The sequence below is a fragment of the Gymnoscopelus braueri genome (assembly GCF_963280865.1).
Source record: "Gymnoscopelus braueri genome assembly, chromosome: 7".
NCBI lineage: Eukaryota > Metazoa > Chordata > Actinopteri > Myctophiformes > Myctophidae > Gymnoscopelus > Gymnoscopelus braueri.
Window position 1 is genome coordinate 56,572,840 of NC_137608.1, and position 18,993 is coordinate 56,591,832.

An 18,993-nucleotide genomic window follows, 5' to 3' on the forward strand; every position below is an offset into this window, starting at 1 on the left:
GTCCGGCATTGTTTACACCCGTATCCTCGTCAACAGTCCCCCGTCACCAACGTTGTGTTGCCATGTTTGGCACCTAAGTGCTTCTTTAAACTGGATGTAGAGTCCTTCGAAGCAGACATTACATTACAGTCATTTAGCAGACGCTTTTATCCAAAGCGACTTACAATAAGTGTATTCAACATAGGTAGGGAACGAAAACTACTAATCACCAGAAGTCTTTAGTGCATTTTCTGCAAAAACAAGCAACCAAGAGTATACCTAGCGCTAAGGTAAAAGTGCAATATATCAGCTACCTATTTCCTTAAACAGTTGAGACAAAATAGCTAAATCAAATGAGCATGAGCTAAAACAAATAAGTGTATCGACTAAACAAGATCCAATAAACAATCCAATAATCCAATAAACAATACAGCAATAGAAAACAAGCGTTCGTACAACTAGTTAACAACAAGTAGGTCAGGGAGAGAGGAAGGGTAGTGTTTCCTGAAGAGGTGAGTTTTCAGCCTGCGGCGAAATATGGGCAGTGACTCTGCTGTCCTAACATCAGTGGGAAGTTCATTCCACCACTGTGGGGCCAGAACAGAAAAGAGTCGTGACCGTGTGGATCGGCCAGAAGGACCCTTGAGTGACGAGGCAATCAGTCGCCCCGAGGTGGCAGACCGAAGTGGTCGGGCAGGGGTGTAGGCATCGACCATAGCCCGGAGGTAGGAAGGAGCTGTTCCTTTCACTGCCCTATAGGCTAGCACCAGGGTTTTGAACTGGATGCGAGCCGCTACGGGGAGCCAGTGTAGAGAGCGGAGAAGGATGGTTGTGTGGGAGAACTTGGGGCGGTTGAACACCAGACGAGCCGCAGCTTTCTGAACAAGCTCCAGAGGTTTGATGGCAGATGCCGGAGCACCAGCAAGGAGGGAGTTGCAGTAGTCCAGGCGGGAGATGACGAGAGCCTGGATGAGCACCTGGGCTGCCTTCTCCGTGAGGAAGGGGCGAATCCTCCTGATGTTGTAGAGCAGGAATCTGCAGGACCTCGTCACTGATGCGATGTTTGCCGAGAACGTCAGTTGATCGTCCAGGGTCACACCCAGATTCTTCGCAGTCCGAGTTGAGGTCACCACAGCATTATCAATGGTGATGGCCATGTCTCGGTGCGGACAGCCCTTCCCCGGGAGGAACATCAGCTCGGTCTTGTCCAGGTTGAGCTTCAGGTGGTTTGTCGACATCCACTCCGAGATGTCAGCCAGACAAGCAGCAATGCGTGTCTCCACCTGGGTATCAGAGGGGGGGAATGAGAGGATTAGCTGGGTGTCATCGGCATAGCAGTGGTAGGAAAAGCCATGGGAGTGGATGACAGCACCCAGAGATGTAGTGTAGAGAGAGAAAAGAAGAGGACCCAGAACCGAGCCTTGGGGAACCCCAGTTGTGAGCCTGTGTGGTTCTGACACAGACCCTCTCAGCATCACCTGGTAGGAGCGACCCGTCAGGTAGGATGCAAACAGGGAGAGTGCAGAGCCTGAGACACCCATCCCCTCGAGGGTGGAGAGGAGGATCTGATGGTTCACCGTGTCGAACGCTGCAGACAGGTCCAGGAGTATCAGGACGGAGGAGAGAGAGTTCGCTCTAGCGGCATGGAGCGACTCCGTCACTGCCAGGAGGGCAGTCTCTGTCGAGTGACCCACTTTGAACCCAGACTGGTTGGAGTCCAGGAGGTTGTTCTGGTGGAGATAGGAGGACAGTTGTTTAAAGACAGCACGTTCGAGAGTTTTAGATAGGAAGGATAGAAGGGAAACCGGTCTGTAGTTCTTGATCTCAGAGGGGTCAAGTGTCGGTTTCTTCAGGAGGGGGGTAACTCTGGCAGTCTTGAAAGTAGAGGGAAAGTAGCCAGATGTCAGAGAGGTGTTAATAAGGTGGGTTAAGAAGGGAAGAAGTTCAGGTGCAATAGACTGCAACAGAGTGGATGGGACCGGGTCCAGAGAGCATGAGGTGGGGCGACTAGAGGTAATAAGGAGAAGGACCTCGTTAGGGGAGAGGGGAGAGAAGTGGGATAGAGAGGGGATGGGGGGGAGAGGAGTAGATGAGGGTAGAGAGGGGGGGGTGGCAGGCAGACTGGTGTGGGTAGTGCGCAGGGCACCAGCCGGGGGAGGAGGGAAGGAGGATCGGATATCGTTCACCTTCTTGTCAAAGAAGTTGGCGAAATCGTCGGGGAGGAGGGACGAGGAGGGAGGAGGGGGTGGTGGTTGCAGGAGAGAGGAGAAAGTTTCAAAGAGTTTTTTAGGGTTGGAAGCAGAAGCCTGAATTTTAGTGCAGAAAAAAGCAGCTTTAGCAGCTGATAGAGAGGAGGAAAAAGTAGAAATGAGAGATTGGAAGGAAGGTGAGAAGGTCCTCCAGGAGGTTGCCATTTCTCCATTTGCGCTCAGCCGCTCTCAGGCTCCGTCTCTCAGTCCGCACTGAGTCCGACAACCAGGGGGCAGGTGGAGTTTGGTCGTGCAGGCCTGGTGGTGAGGGGACAGAGATGGTCGAGAGAAGAGGATAGAGTAGAAAAAAGAAGATCTGTGGCGGTATCAGGGGATAGAAGAGCAAAGGATTCAGGGGCAGGGAGAACAGAGAGAACAGAGGAGGAAAGAACAGTGGAGGAAAGTGAGCGAAGATTGTGACGTGAGGCAATCATGTGGGTAGGGAGGGGCTGTGAGGGGGGAGAGGAGAGAGAGAGAGAGAGTAGGACATGAAGTAGTGATCAGAGAGTTTCTTACCCTTTTCACTGGAAAGAGGAGTGACAGACAGGTTAGCAATAGAGCAGCCTCTGGTGAAAATCAGGTCCAGTTGGTTGCCCGCCTCATGGGTAGGAGGAGATGGGCAAAGGCGGCGAGAAACGAAAGTAGTGGGTCTAGCTGCTTCTCAGTCGGGAGGTTGAAGTCACCCAGAAGGATGAATCCAGAGCCATCGACAGGGAAGTGGGAGACTAGATGGTCCAGCTCCTCCAGGAAGCCACCAGCAGGGCCCGGTGGGCGATAAACAACTGCAATGGTGAGCTTGACTGGATGAGAGACAGTGACCACATGAAATTCAAATGAGGTAGGAGAGAATTGTGACAGTGAAACAGGAGAGTATTTCCATTTTCTGGAAATTAGCAGACCAGCCCCACCACCTGTCCGCACGGCTCTGGGAGTGTGAGAGAAAGAGTACACATCTGACAGAGCCGCGGGCGTAGCAGTGTTTTCTGGTCTGATCCAGGTCTCAGTCAGAGCAAGGAAGTTAAGGGAGAGCAAGGATGCGTAGGCTGAGATGAAAGCAGATTTGCCTTCCACCACAGCCGAGTGGCAATTCCAAAGCCCTCCCGTTACCACTTGCTCGACGTGAGTGGAAAGAGTAGGATATATTAGATTAGTTGTATCGCGACATCTGGGTGTAACCCAGTGTTTTTGCGACCACCAGGAAGAGGAGAGGACAGGAATAGGAAGAAAACACATCGTAGATCACTAAACATATACACACTACTATAAATACTACTACTATCACACTACTATATATCACTAAACACTGATGCTGATGAAGAGAAGAAGCACTCAATGTGGAAGGTCGTAAATTGACTAAGTCGGACTTTGACAAAGTCGCCTGTCGCCTTTGTTCTCCTGGCCTTCGGTTGCTGGCCGCCGCTTAAAAGCTGACGCTTAAAAGCTGACGCTTTCAGAGCAAGTATTTAAGGCCACTTCAACTGATTGCTAATCGCCTGCGAGGAGTGTAGGCCCCTCCCCTATTTATCGAAGACTATTGAGCTGGTTCAGGTGAAACTGCCTTTAATGGGGCTGTCAGCTGAGACCTAACAATAAGCTAAGCAAAAAATAACAAACTACTTTTAAGCTAAACCAACTATACAACACTGATACTTTGGAGCAAAGTACAGCTACTTAAAGCAACCTGCTAATACAAGAAAATATACTCAAGCTGTCTAGGTGGGTCAGGCAGTTTACAGGGTTCCTCCAGAAGTCAAATTACACACAGCTTACTATACTAACTTATTTGAAAATGTAACTAGTAACTTAAGTACTTTAATTGCTAAACTAACGTGTTAGGTTACTCCGTTACCCCAAAAAAGTATTCCGCTACAGTAACGGCGTTAATTATTTAACACGTTACCCCCAACACTGGCCCTGGTCCCTTCACAGACATGGGAACTGGTTTAGTACCTTGTTGGCACCGTGCCAAACCAACATCAAACACCTTTAAATACTTCCTCACGCTGTTAACTGTAATGTCTCTGTTAACTGTAATGTCTCACACAAACACATGAGTTAGGCAAATATTTACCAAACTTTAACACAGACAGACACACAGACACACAGACACACCTCAAAGGGCTGCACAGGAAGAACAAAACCACAAAATATACATTTGAATACAAAGCACCAGACAGCAGACAGACAGGTAAATAAACCTGTCTATGGGTCACAGGGTGGTGAGACAGGTAAATAACCCTGTCTATGGGTCACAGGGTGGTGAGACAGCTGTGTACCAGGCAGCAGACAGCGGACATGAAGAATGTGTCCTGACCCTCCTGGAGGCTGGATGTGACCCCAACATCATCACCATGGTAACCAACACACTGACCCCAACATCATCACCATGGTAACCAACACACTGACCCCAACATCATCACCATGGTAACCAACACACTGACCCTCTCTCCAGGCTAAATGCTCTCCTCTCCTCTCCTCTCCTCTCCTCTCCTCTCCTCTCCTCTCCTCTCCTCTCCTCTCCTCTCCTCTCCTCTCCTCTCCTCTCCTCTCCTCTCCTCTCCAGGCTAAATCCTCTCCTCTCCTCTCCTCTCCTCTCCTCTCCTCTCCTCTCCAGGCTAAATGCAGTGCTCTCCTCTCCTCTCCTCTCCTCTCCAGGCTAAATGCAGTGCTCTCCTCTCCTCTCCAGGCTAAATGCAGTGCTCTCCTCTCCTCTCCAGGCTAAATGCAGTGCTCTCCTCTCCTCTCCAGGCTAAATGCAGTGCTCTCCTCTCCTCTCCAGGCTAAATGCAGTGCTCTCCTCTCCTCTCCTCTCCAGGCTAAATGCAGTGCTCTCCTCTCCTCTCCAGGCTAAATGCAGTGCTCTCCTCTCCTCTCCTCTCCTCTCCAGGCTAAATGCAGTGCTCTCCTCTCCTCTCCAGGCTAAATGCAGTGCTCTCCTCTCCTCTCCTCTCCTCTCCTCTCCTCTCCTCTCCTCTCCTCTCCTCTCCAGGCTAAATGCATTGCTCTCCTCTCCTCTCCTCTCCTCTCCAGGCTAAATGCAGTGCTCTCCTCTCCTCTCCTCTCCTCTCCTCTCCAGGCTAAATGCAGTGCTCTCCTCTCCTCTCCAGGCTAAATGCAGTGCTCTCCTCTCCTCTCCTCTCCTCTCCTCTCCTCTCCTCTCCTCTCCTCTCCTCTCCAGGCTAAATGCAGTGCTCTCCTCTCCTCTCCTCTCCTCTCCTCTCCTCTCCTCTCCTCTCCTCTCCTCTCCTCTCCTCTCCTCTCCTCTCCTCTCCAGGCTAAATGCTGTGCTCTCCTCTCCTCTCCTCTCCAGGCTAAATGCAGTGCTCTCCTCTCCTCTCCTCTCCAGGCTAAATGCAGTGCTCTCCTCTCCTCTCCTCTCCAGGCTAAATGCAGTGCTCTCCTCTCCTCTCCTCTCCAGGCTAAATGCAGTGCTCTCCTCTCCTCTCCAGGCTAAATGCAGTGCTCTCCTCTCCTCTCCTCTCCAGGCTAAATGCAGTGCTCTCCTCTCCTCTCCTCTCCAGGCTAAATGCAGTGCTCTCCTCTCCTCTCCTCTCCAGGCTAAATGCAGTGCTCTCCTCTCCTCTCCTCTCCAGGCTAAATGCAGTGCTCTCCTCTCCTCTCCTCTCCAGGCTAAATGCAGTGCTCTCCTCTCCTCTCCTCTCCAGGCTAAATGCAGTGCTCTCCTCTCCTCTCCTCTCCAGGCTAAATGCAGTGCTCTCCTCTCCTCTCCTCTCCAGGCTAAATGCAGTGCTCTCCATCCAGTATCAGAGAGAGGAGACACATCGTTGGTCAAACTCCTCATCGACCACCAGGCTCACATGGACTTTCAGAACCAGGTGAGAAACACAAATACATAAAAACAATATGTGTCCAAATATGTCCAGAGAATTATCGTTAAAACAATAATCTATCTATGTCACTTCACATTATTGTTATTATCATTAATGTTATAACATAAAAGGAAGTCTTTAAATCAGAAAAACGAGTGTCATAACCAGAGCCAAAACCAGTCCAAGATCATGTTTTGTTGTATGTGTTCAGCGTCTACAGACTCCTCTCTATCTGGCGGTGAAGAACTTCCACCTTCCTGTTATGAACACTCTGCTGGAGGCTGGATGTGACATCAACCTGACTGATGATGTACTGAACCACGCTACTGAACCACACTACTGTACCACACTACTGAACCACACTACTGTACCACACTACTGAACCACACTACTGAACCACACTACTGAACCACACTACTGTACCACACTACTGAAGCACACTACTGAACCACACTACTGTACCACACTACTGAACCACACTACTGAACCACACTACTGAACCACACTACTGTACCGCACTATACACTACATACTGTAACATCAACCTGACTGATGATGTACTGAACCACACTACTGTACCACACTACTGAACCACACTACTGTACCACACCACTGAACCACACTACTGTACCACACTACTGTACCACACTACTGAACCACACTACTGAACCACACTACTGAACCACACTACTGAACCACACTACTGTACCACACTACTGAACCACACTACTGAACCACACTACTGTACCACACTACTGAACCACACTACTGAACCACACTACTGAACCACACTACTGAACCACACTACTGAACCACACTACTGAACCACACTACTGTACCACACTACTGTACCACACTACTGAACCACACTACTGAACCACACTACTGTACCACACTACTGTACCACACTACTGTACCACACTACTGAACCACACGACTGTACCACACTACTGTACCACAATACTGTACCACACTACTGAACCGCACTACTGTACCACACTACTGTACCACACTACTGAACCACACTACTGAACCACACTACTGTACCACACTACTGAACCACACTACTGTACCACACTTGTGCCACACTACTGTGCCACACTACTGTACCACACTACTGTACCACACTACTGTACCACACTTGAGCCACACTACTGAACCACACTACTGTACCACACTACTGAACCACACTACTGTACCACACTACTGTACCACACTACTGTACCACACTACTGAACCACACTACTGAACCGCACTACTGTACCACACTACTGTACCACACTACTGTACCACACTACTGAACCACACTACTGTACCACACTACTGAACCACACTACTGTACCACACTACTGAACCACACTACTGTACCACACTACTGAACCACACTACTGTACCACACTTGTGCCACACTACTGTACCACACTACTGTACCACACTTGTGCCACACTACTGTACCACACTACTGTACCACACTACTGTACCACACTACACTACTGTACACTACACACTACTGAACCACACTACTGTACCACACTACTGTACCACACTACTGTAACACACTACTGTACACTACACACTACTGTACCACACTACTGTACCACACTACACACTACTGTACCACACTACACACTACTGTACCTACTGTACTGTAACCATTCTTTCAGACACACATACAGGTATTTCGGGGCGTGGCCGAATCCGCCATTACTTTTTCGGGTGAAACAACACAGCTTCCACCATTGGAACGGAACGTACACATTCGGCGCGCCTCTTCCGCGCAAGTGGAGCTTACTATGAAACCGTGCTCGGGTTGTGTGTCTGTGTGCAGTATTGTGTGCACTGCCTGTGTGCAGCCGCGCCCCCATGTGACTCACACTCTCATTGGCTGCTGACAGATCTCAGACTGCACTACAGTGTGGCTGAAATCCGCCTGCCCCTGGGTGACTAATTACACTCCTCTGAGAGAAATATAGCAGCTACAGTAAAAAATAACACATCTAAAAGCATCTACACGAGTTCATCTATTGGGATATCTAAGAATTCCATGTCATTTGTGCATATTTCAGGCCGGATGGCAAGTTGAAAACGCCTTCGTTTGAGGACAGTTTTAGATTTCTTCTTGCTAGCTAGCTATGCTTTAACATGGGATTCCAAATGACTAATTTGCACTTTTAAGAAAAACAGAGCCAATTGCTCATTCGTTTCTATTCTTCTTATTGTTATTTTCGAGCTGCGTTCGCTTCCCGCGTTCGCGCGTCTTACTTGTTACATTTAGTGGGTTCATTTCATCATAGCACAGTATTGTAGTGCAGGTCATTGCAACAACCACCCATCTTGTGAAAAATGAAAACAGAACGGCCAAATATTCTAAACTTTCTGCGATTCTGACAATCATATTGAGACACATCCCAGTTTTTACCGTCCAAACAAGGGAATCACGTGACGTTGATCCCCTTCCCCTATTGGCTCATACTAGGACATGACGTGTGTGTAGGCAGAAGAATACATTACACACTACTGTACCACACTACTGTACCACACTATACACTACTGGCATTCTTGTACTTCTGTTTATGTGGACATAGTGTGTGTGTGTGTGTGTGTGTGTGTGTGTGTGTGTGTGTGTGTGTGTGTGTGTGTGTGTGTGTGTGTGTGTGTGTGTGTGTGTGTGTGTGTGTGTGTGTGTGTGTGTCAGAGGGGTCAGAGTGTGATGCACATGGCAGCAGAACAGGCCAGGGTGGAAGTGGTCCAGATGCTGCTCAGAGCTGGAGTGGACCTGACCCTACAGGACAGAGTGAGTACTACAGACACACACACACACACACACACACACACACACACACACACACACACACACACACACACACACACACACACACACACACACACACACACACACACACACACACACAATGTAGTCAAAAGTATCAAAAATAGTAAATCTACAAGCTCCAAACGATTGTTGCGAACGAACGCAGCGGAAGTGGAGCTTACTATGAAACCGTGCTCGGGTTGTGTGTCTGTGTGTCTGTGTGCAGTATTGTGTGCGTGCACTGCCTGTGTGCAGCCGCCAGAGTGCGCCAGAGTGCACTACAGTGTGGCTGAAATCCGCCTGCCCCTGGGTGACTAATTACACTCCTCTGAGAGAAATATAGCAGCTACAGTCAAAAATAACAAGGGCCATGAAGAACGCAGGAATGTAGACAATGCTCTGATTAAAATGCACAACAGCCTGCAACATGCCTAAACCAAACACATTTAAAAAACTACAAGGACAAAAAACATTTACAAAAAAAAACCACAACAAACAAACAACAGTTTAAAAAAGACAAAAAAAAAAAAATGGGGCTAGCGGTATGGAGCCTTTTTGTGGCGTCCCTGTTCTCACTAATTTCACTGTACCGCCACTTCTCTACAATTGCTCATTCCTTTCGATTCTTCTTATTGTTATTTTCGAGCTGCATTCGCTTCCCGCGTTCGCGCGTCTTACTTGTAAGTATTGTGTGTGTGTGTGTGTGTGTGTGTGTGTGTGTGTGTGTGTGTGTGTGTGTGTGTGTGTGTGTGTGTGTGTGTGTGTGTGTGAGCAGCAGCAGAAGACCGCTCTGGGTGTGGCCGCCAGGGCAGATGAGGTCATCATCGTGGACATGATCATCAAAGCAGAACGATACTACGCCTGGAGTCAGGTGACCAGTCAGGTGACCTGTCCATTTATGATGAGTCATCCTGGAGTCAGGTGACCAGTCAGGTGACCTGTCCATTTATGATGAGTCATCCTGGAGTCAGGTGACCAGTCAGGTGACCTGTCCATTTATGATGAGTCATCCTGGAGTCAGGTGACCAGTCAGGTGACCTGTCCATTTATGATGAGTCATCCTGGAGTCAGATGACCAGTCCTTTTATGATGAGTCATCCTGGAGTCAGGTGACCAGTCCTTTTATGATGAGTCATCCTGGAGTCAGGTGACCACTGACCAGTCCTTTTATGATGAGTCATCCTGGAGTCAGGTGACCACTGACCAGTCCTTTTATGATGAGTCATGCTGGAGTCAGGTGACCAGTCCTTTTATGATGAGTCATGCTGGAGTCAGGTGACCAGTCCATTTATGATGAGTCATCCTGTTTTCACTCACAAAGCGTTCACTCACAAATCAGCTTGTAGATCTGCTATTTTCTGCAAATGTTTTCTCAAAATACGGATGCTGGGGTTTAAATGGTTAAAGTCCACCACACCAGAACACAGACAGACAGATACAGAGATCCCTCCATGCTGCTGACCAACCAGCAGGTGTCGCTAGAGAGCAGGGACACTGGCAGCTTCCCATCCGTGAATGCAGCCAATCATAACATCATGTTGGTTGAAGAGCCCAGCCAGCCAATAGCATCATTATGTTGGCTGGACCGCCCAGCCAGCCAATAGCATCATTATGTTGGCTGGACCGCCCAGCCAGCCAATAGCATCATTATGTTGGCTGGACCGCCCAGCCAGCCAATAGCATCATTATGTTGGCTGGACCGCCCAGCCAGCCAATAGCATCATTATGTTGGCTGGACATTTGTCAAGAGACTGAACTGGACCTCCACAACCACCTGGATGACAAAGTCTGGACGACAATTTCACCATCAGTTTGATTAAACATGGGTCTGTCTGTCTGTCTGTCTGTCTGTCTGTCTGTCTGTCTGTCTGTCTGTCTGTCTCTCTGTCTCTCTGTCTGTCTGTCTGTCTGTCTCTTGTAAATGTAGTCATTCATCAGACACTCTTTATCCAGAGTGACTTACAGTAAACAAGGTAAACACATACATAGAATGTAGAGAGACAGTGCAAACTAGCATCACATGGTAAACAATGAACCTAGCATCAGTCTAAAAACCATAAAATATCTAAATCAGTGTTTCTGAACGTTATAATAAGCAGACAGGGCAACACAGAATGTGACATCATGTGACTCTGTCCTTCCAGGCCAACGCAGAGCTTAAGGACGGCCCCCACAGTGACACAGAGCTTAAGGACGGCCCCCACAGTGACACAGAGCTTAAGGACCGCCCCCACAGTGACACAGAGCTTAAGGACCGCCCCCACAGTGACGCAGAGCTTAAGGACCGCCCCCACAGTGACGCAGAGCTTAAGGACCGCCCCCACAGTGACTCAGAGCTTAAGGACCACCCCCACAGTGACTCAGAGCTTAAGGACCGCCCCCACAGTGACACAGAGCTTAAGGACCGCCCCCACAGCGACACAGAGCCTAAGGACCGCCCCCACAGTGACACAGAGCCTAAGGACCGCCCCCACAGTGACACAGAGCCTAAGGACCGCCCCCACAGTGACACAGAGCTTAAGGACCGCCTCCACAGCGACACTCCGCTGACCTTTAAGCTGGACCACCGCTCAGAGACCAGGCCGCTGCGCTCCATGGCCTGGAGGCTGGCCCATCACTTCCTCCAGCCAGGAGACTGGAAGAGGCTGGCCGACCACTGGGCCTTCAGCCGGCCGCAGGTGGCCGCCATCGAGGAGCAGTGGACAGGTATAGGACTCTCCCTCCGTTCTTATGACAGCCACTGGAGGAGGGGTTTGGCAGTGGTGGAAAAAGTACTCAAATTCTTTACTTAAGTAAAAGTACCAATACTACAATATAAAAATACTCTGTTACAAGTAAAAGTTCAGAATTAAAAATTTACTTGAGTAAAAGTACAAAAGTATTGGCATCAAAATGTACTTAAAGTATCAAAAGTAAAAGTACAAAATATTTGAAAATAGCAGATCTACAAGCTTGTAGATCTGCTATTTTCAAATAGCCTAGGTATAAAATAGGGTTAAAGTGGTTAATGTATGTTTAATAATATAATAATGTAATTATTGAAAAGTAACTAGTAACTAAAGTTTTCAAATAAATGTAGTGGAGTAGAAGTACAATATTTGCCTCTGAGATGTAGTGGAGTAGAAGTAAAAGTATTGGAAATTGGAAATACTCAAGTAAAGTACAAATACCTCAAAATTACTTAAGTAAATGTACTTAGTTACTTTCCACCACTGGGTTTGGGGGACGACTGCTTTGAACTGTTATTATTGTTTACACACAACAGAAACCAAGGATTATATTTTTCAAGAGCGAGAGATCACAGTAAAAATCCTAAGCATTCTTCCTCCGTACTGGGAGAAAAACAGCATCTGAAAGTTTGATGGGATGCATTTTTACATGTGAGGCTGTGACCACTTTTACATTACAAATCGAAGCTCTACAAGCCCGAAAAAAATGTGTCTTATGGCGGCCGTGTACCCCCGGTCCCCCGTGTACCCCCGGTCCCCCGTGGACCCCCGGTCCCCCGTGGACCCCCGGTCCCCCGTGTACCCCCGGTCCCCCGTGGACCCCCGGACCCTTGTAGATCTTCGATTTTAGAAATTCAAAAATGATTATGAAGTGTTTATAATTATAATTCCAATATTCACTTAAACTCCTTATGTTTAAGCCTAACTGAATTATATATTTATGGACTTGTATATAAATTGTATATATTTTTAGACGACGTGGATTTAATGTGTCGGCAATACTTTGCCACGCTTTCTCCCTGGATCTATATTTATAGCGGTCGCGTTTCCTTTCTTGCTTATTATACATTTTACTTCCTTGTATGATTCCATGAGCTGCTGCAGTGCTGCTGTTCAGCCACAGAGAAGAACGCAGCTCTGGTTTTGGGCTCCATGATTGGTCAAGTTCAAGGATTCTGCTATCGACTTTCATGGTCTTTTATAGAAATACGTGAAGCCTGGCTTTACCATCCTGGCTCGACACAGCCTGGCTTGACAAGGTCTAGCTCGACAAAGTCGCTCCTTCTCAGCCTGGCTTGGCGTTCGTGGAACGGAATAAACCAGGCTTTACGGAGCAGACTTTGTCAAACCTGGATTTGGCTTAAATCCAGGCTTATATAATTCTGCTTTTGTGAAATAGGCCCGTGGTCTGTGAAGGCGTCTACTGAGAGTAATTGTTCTGCAGCCTGCACTGCCCTGCAGAAGGTGAAATAGCGACATCTGCTGGGGTTATTAATAGGAAGTGCATGCTTTAAGAGAACCAGCGCTGGTTCCTAAAGCCCTCTGGCTGTAAACGTTCTATAAATGTATTTATGTCACATGCTGTAAGGTGCTTTACATACCACAGTCTACACAGTGCTACAGTATCTATACACTATATATATATATATATACATGGGAGGTCACAGGTTCAAAACCCTGCAATTTGTCATAATGTCCTTGAGCAGGAGACACTGAACCCCAGGCTGCCAACTCATAGCAAGTCATTGTTACTGTGGCTCCATTAGTGAGGTGATGAAACACTGGGTTTTGGCAGAATATCATTGTAGGTGAAGCAGCCTAAACTCTAGTCATGTAAATCTGCAAAGTAACTTGTAACGTAAGTTTGCAAATAATTGTAGTGGAGTAAAAAAAGTACAATATTTGCCTCTCAGATGTAATGGAGTAGAAGTAAAAAATATAGAAAAATGGTACATTACATGTGATTGGTTACTGTCCACCACGGATTCCTAGTTTGAGTTTTCATTTCTGATCTGTGCGTGTGCTGTGTGTGCGTGTGCGCGTGCCTGTGTGTGTGTGTGTGTGTGTGTGTGTGTGTGTGCGTGCGTGTGTGTGTGCGCGTGCCTGCGCGTGCGTGCGTGTGTGTGTGTGTGTGTGCAGGCCAGCACAGCTACAGGGAGCATGCTAACAGGATGTTGCTGATCTGGATGCACGGCGTTGAGCTGACTCAGCACTCTGCTGCTAAGGAGCTGTACCAAGGCCTCATCGCCACGGGCAACAGGAAGGCTGCAGGTAAACAAACAAACAAACATCTGTTCTACTAGAACACATTGGGCCTGATTCGTAAATAAAGTGATTAACACATTACCCGCCAAGGACGCAGTTATGCGTTCCATTTTGAAAAAACATATTCCACAAGAGGGCGCTCTAACACAGCTTAGGAATGATCCCTCGTCACTCAGAGAAGCAGTAGACGGATGTGACGTCATTAAAAAAAAAGGACGTCCGTCCGCCCCAACGTTAGGATTTTTTTTTAACTCAGATTCTTTTTTTTGTGATGAAAACCAGACGTTTTCAACGGGCCAGAGCTCCAAAATGGCTGCTCACGGTAGACATGTTATTGTTCCACTGGACAGTGGCGCCGGCGCCTGTTTAATTAAAGGACACAGTGTCCCCCCACTATTCAGTCCAGCCAAAAAGGTGGGGGGACCCCCACCGCCTTCCTTCTACCTTCCTTATTCCTAAATAAAGTGCTTTATTTTTGTTTAAATGATATGTGTCATGGAAATGGAGTTCTTCTAATTTTCATCAGAGCAACCTTGATTTTCCCTTAAATAGAAAGACAAAATGACCTCTGACATCTACACTTCATGGGGTACACTTTTTGAACCGAATTAACCCCCAAAAAAATGTACAAACCCACCCAAAAAAACAGATTTTTTTCCGCGCGCGCACGGTTCATGTGTCCCTGATGTGTCCCCCCAGGTCATATTCCATTCCGGCGCCTCTGCCACTGTATACACGGATCCCTCCCCCAACCCAGAGACTTATTTTTTTTTACATTTTTGTACACAACGTGGCTTCCACAGCGTTTCAAAGATCGTCTTTTTAAGTTAATAAACACTGGCAAGGGGATAAAAAAACAATGTTTAATATCTTGGGGGGTAATGTGTTAAAGACTTGCAGCACTCGGTGCCGCACTGTGAGCTTGTAGATCTGCTATTTTTGAAAAATCTTGAAAACGTGTGCAAATCTTTCAATATATATATTTTCTCAATCAAACAGTCTTTTAACTCATATATTTACTTATGGGGGTCCCTGGAACAAAATATTTTGCGATGGAGGTCCGTGGCCAAATACATATCTAAAAATATAAGCAGTATGTTGCTATATCAGTGGTGCTACAACTTTTCAATCACCCCCAAAATTATATGTATTTTGGCCATTTAAAACAGATATATATATTTTCAAAGATCTGCACAAATTTTCCACGATTTTTCAAAAAATAGCCAAAGAACTCTAAAATGCCACAGATGAGTTCCCTGTCCTGGTTCCCTGAAATGGTTGAATTCAATTCATGATTTGATAGACCAGGTGTCTTGGTATTATTATTATTATATTATCCTATAAGAGTTGTATGTTTCCTTACAGATAAGATCCGTCTGGAGGCAGAGAGAGGAGTCAAGACCACCTGCATCCTGTCATGATGCACGCACACACACACACACACACACATCACTGCCAGCTGCTGTATAAATAAAGTTGTGTAAAGATGAGGTATAATAGAAATAGTTTATTACACAAGGTCATGTCTTGACTTTCAATAATTTAAAAATAAAATGCAATTTAATAAACACTTCAATCCTTAAACAAAGTCTTTGTCATAAACATGAACAAAAACTAAAACTCTACGTTTTGTACAAAACAGTGCAAAGGAAAATCTCATTCCAAAATGAGAGAATACATGAAATAAAAAAACAATAATACAACACTAACCACTTAGTAACCCTGAACTGAGTACTTGAACCGCTCCATTTCGCTCTACACAGAATCTATTAGCCGAAAAATAGGTGATCTACAAGCTCTTGCAGATTTGCCTATTTTTGGTGAATGGGGGGATGCAATTCTCAAAGCGCTACGACTCCTTGATGAGTTGACGACCCGATGACTAGATCTGTCGTCAACATCTGTGTGCCATTTTTTTTATTTCTTTGGCTATTCAAAAAAATAGCAGATCTACATGCTCATAGTGTGGCACCAAGTGCGCCTCTACGAGCTTTTTTTTTAATCTTGAAAATGTGTGCAAATCTTTGAATAGATATTTTTTTTAAGCGAAAATTTTAACTCAAATCTTTGCTTCTGGGGGATTCTACAAATGTCTTCTAAATCAGTTTTCTGGAGAGAAAAAAAATATATGTATTTGGCCACGGACCCCCCCATCTCAAACCCCCCCACAAGCAAAGATTTGAGTTAAAAAATATATATATTCAAAGATTTGCAACAATGTTCACGATAAAAAAAATAATAGCCAAAGAAATCTTAAAATGACACAGATGTGTTCCTGGTCTTGATGGATTAATGAAAAGACACCAACGTCATTTTCTCTATCCAGCAATTCCAGCCGGCAGATCGGTCGCACTGGGAGGTTTGGTGGAATACATGGTAGTCAATGAGAGCAACAGGTGGACACGTTGGTCTGCTGGGTTGCTTTTTGATGTGAACTGTATCGTTTTATATTATTTATCTGAAGAACAAGACTGTCCATCATTGAAATCATTGATTGAATTATTGAAATCATTGATTGAATTATTGAAATCATTGATCATCATTGAAATAGCTGATCTACAAGCTCACAACGCGTCACTTTCACAAAGCGTTGTAAGCTTGTAGATCTGCTATTTCTGCTTTTTTTAACATTCGAAATGTGTGAAAATGTTTCAACATGGAAACGATTAATTGCGATTAGACTGTTATGTAATAATTGTGACAGGCCTAGTAATGTGCACATGGTAAATAAATGATCTGATATAATGTCTTCTTTTATATTCCTCAACAGATTACATGACAAAGGACACAATTTTTCAGGAATAGTGTTTGTTGGTAAAGCTGGTCCAGACGGCTCTCATCCACAGCAATGTATTTCATGGAACTTCCAGACCACCCATGGGTGGTCATGTGACACCCATGGGTGTCACATGGACAACCATGGGTGTCCAGACTTTCCTTCTTATGTAAGTTCCTTGTTGAGTCAGTCCACGATTTTAATGGCGTGTGCGTCACATGAGTGTGTGTAGGAGGTTCTGGTGGGCGGGGCCTTGCCTCCTGGACCCCCGCTGTGGTGGTGTTGTTGTTGGGATGGACGGGGGAACATGGCGGCTGTCGCCTGGCCAACCGTGAGCTGAAGAAACAACAGAGGAATTAATGTCTGTTAAAACCATGAGAATTAATGTCTGTTAAAACCATGAGAATTAATGTCCTGTTAAAGCCATGAGACATTAAAGGTTTCATGACATTCAGTTTTACAACACATTAAAAGTCTTTGTCGTGGTCCTTCAAACGTGTATAAAAAGTTTTAACTGAAAATTCCACTCCAGTGAGCCATTGCAGGTGTTTTTCTGTCACATTTCTAAAGTCTTTTCAACTGCAATGAAAAAATAAATATTTGCCTGCGGGTGTCGCTGTTGAGGGATTTTGCCTGTCAATCATCACCTCTGCTCCGCCCCCCCCCCCCAAAGAAAAGGATAGGGGAGGGGCGAGGAGGAGAGTGGGCGGGATTAATGGCCTATGACTTCACACTCCAAGGGCCAATCTCAGATTACTTTTCAGCCTAATTATTCAGAAAACCCCAGACCACAGAAAATCCACTGAATGTTCAAAGTTCAGTTTTTTGGGTGTAATTGAGGTCATACACCCCCCAAAAAAACATTTAAAAAAAAAAAAGTGAAAATGAATGTCATAGAACCTTTAAGAATTCATGGGTTAATGTCCTGTTAAAACCAGGATCACATTTTTTATTTGAAACCTCATATTTCTCAAAACTGGGACCTCTAGTACTGCTGGTTTTATCTCCTACCAGGACCTCTAGTACTGATGGTTTTATCTCCTACCAGGACCTCTAGTACTGCTGGTTTTATCTCCTACCAGGACCTCTAGTACTGCTGGTTTTATCTCCTACCAGAACCTCTAGTACTGATGGTTTTATGTCCTACCAGGACCTCTAGTACTGCTGGTTTTATGTCCTACCAGGACCTCTAGTACTGCTGGTTTTATCTCCTACCAGAACCTCTAGTACTGATGGTTTTATGTCCTACCAGGACCTCTAGTACTGCTGGTTTTATGTCCTACCAGGACCTCTAGTACTGCTGGTTTTATGTCCTACCAGGACCTCTAGTACTGATGGTTTTATGTCCTACCAGGACCTCTAGTACTGCTGGTTTTATGTCCTACCAGGACCTCTAGTACTGCTGGTTTTATGTCCTACCAGGACCTCTAGTACTGCTGGTTTTATGTCCTACCAGGACCTCTAGTACTGCTGGTTTTATCTCCTACCAGGACCTCTAGTACTGCTGGTTTTATCTCCTACCAGGACCTCTAGTACTGCTGGTTTTATCTCCTACCAGGACCTCTAGTACTGCTGGTTTTATGTCCTACCAGGACCTCTAGTACTGCTGGTTTTATCTCCTACCAGGACCTCTAGTACTGCTGGTTTTATGTCCTACCAGGACCTCTAGTACTGCTGGTTTTATCTCCTACCAGGACCTCTAGTACTGCTGGTTTTATGTCCTACCAGGACCTCTAGTCCTGCTGGTTTTATGTCCTACCAGGACCTCTAGTACTGCTGGTTTTATCTCCTACCAGGACCTCTAGTACTGCTGGTTTTATGTCCTACCAGGACCTCTAGTACTGCTGGTTTTATCTCCTACCAGGACCTCTAGTACTGCTGGTTTTATCTCCTACCAGAACCTCTAGTACTGATGGTTTTATGTCCTACCAGGACCTCTAGTACTGCTGGTTTTATGTCCTACCAGGACCTCTAGTACTGCTGGTTTTATGTCCTACCAGGACCTCTAGTACTGCTGGTTTTATCTCCTACCAGGACCTCTAGTACTGCTGGTTTTATCTCCTACCAGGACCTCTAGTACTGCTGGTTTTATCTCCTACCAGGACCTCTAGTACTGCTGGTTTTATGTCCTACCAGGACCTCTAGTACTGCTGGTTTTATCTCCTACCAGGACCTCTAGTACTGCTGGTTTTATGTCCTACCAGGACCTCTAGTACTGCTGGTTTTATCTCCTACCAGGACCTCTAGTACTGCTGGTTTTATCTCCTACCAGGACCTCTAGTACTGCTGGTTTTATGTCCTACCAGGACCTCTAGTCCTGCTGGTTTTATGTCCTACCAGGACCTCTAGTACT

General features: G+C 46.2%; 2 protein-coding genes across 5 annotated transcripts in view; one reads left to right on the top strand and one right to left on the bottom strand.

Moving 5' to 3' along the window:
* Nucleotides 1–15,675, top strand: part of ankdd1b (ankyrin repeat and death domain containing 1B) — a 27,518-nt gene extending 11,843 nt beyond the window's left edge. For 2 of the 4 annotated variants that reach the window (XM_080434288.1, XM_080434291.1), the window contains 8 exons: nt 4,484–4,582; nt 5,966–6,064; nt 6,270–6,368; nt 8,754–8,852; nt 9,646–9,753; nt 11,015–11,576; nt 13,739–13,870; nt 15,230–15,675. In XM_080434288.1, coding sequence (XP_080290414.1) covers nt 4,484–4,582; nt 5,966–6,064; nt 6,270–6,368; nt 8,754–8,852; nt 9,646–9,753; nt 11,015–11,576; nt 13,739–13,870; nt 15,230–15,285 — 1,254 coding nt within the window. In that variant the 3' untranslated portion in view covers nt 15,286–15,675. The remainder of the gene's footprint in view (nt 1–4,483; nt 4,583–5,965; nt 6,065–6,269; nt 6,369–8,753; nt 8,853–9,645; nt 9,754–11,014; nt 11,577–13,738; nt 13,871–15,229) is intronic. The other 2 variants (XM_080434290.1, XM_080434289.1) reach the window with 2 other exon arrangements.
* Nucleotides 15,676–16,713: 1,038 nt separating this feature from the next.
* poc5 (POC5 centriolar protein homolog (Chlamydomonas)) overlaps nt 16,714–18,993 on the bottom strand; it is a 33,226-nt gene continuing 30,946 nt past the window's right edge. Inside the window, exon 9 of the mRNA XM_080433206.1 lies at nt 16,714–16,976. Within this exon, the coding sequence (XP_080289332.1) occupies nt 16,827–16,976 (150 nt within the window). The 3' untranslated portion in view covers nt 16,714–16,826. The remainder of the gene's footprint in view (nt 16,977–18,993) is intronic.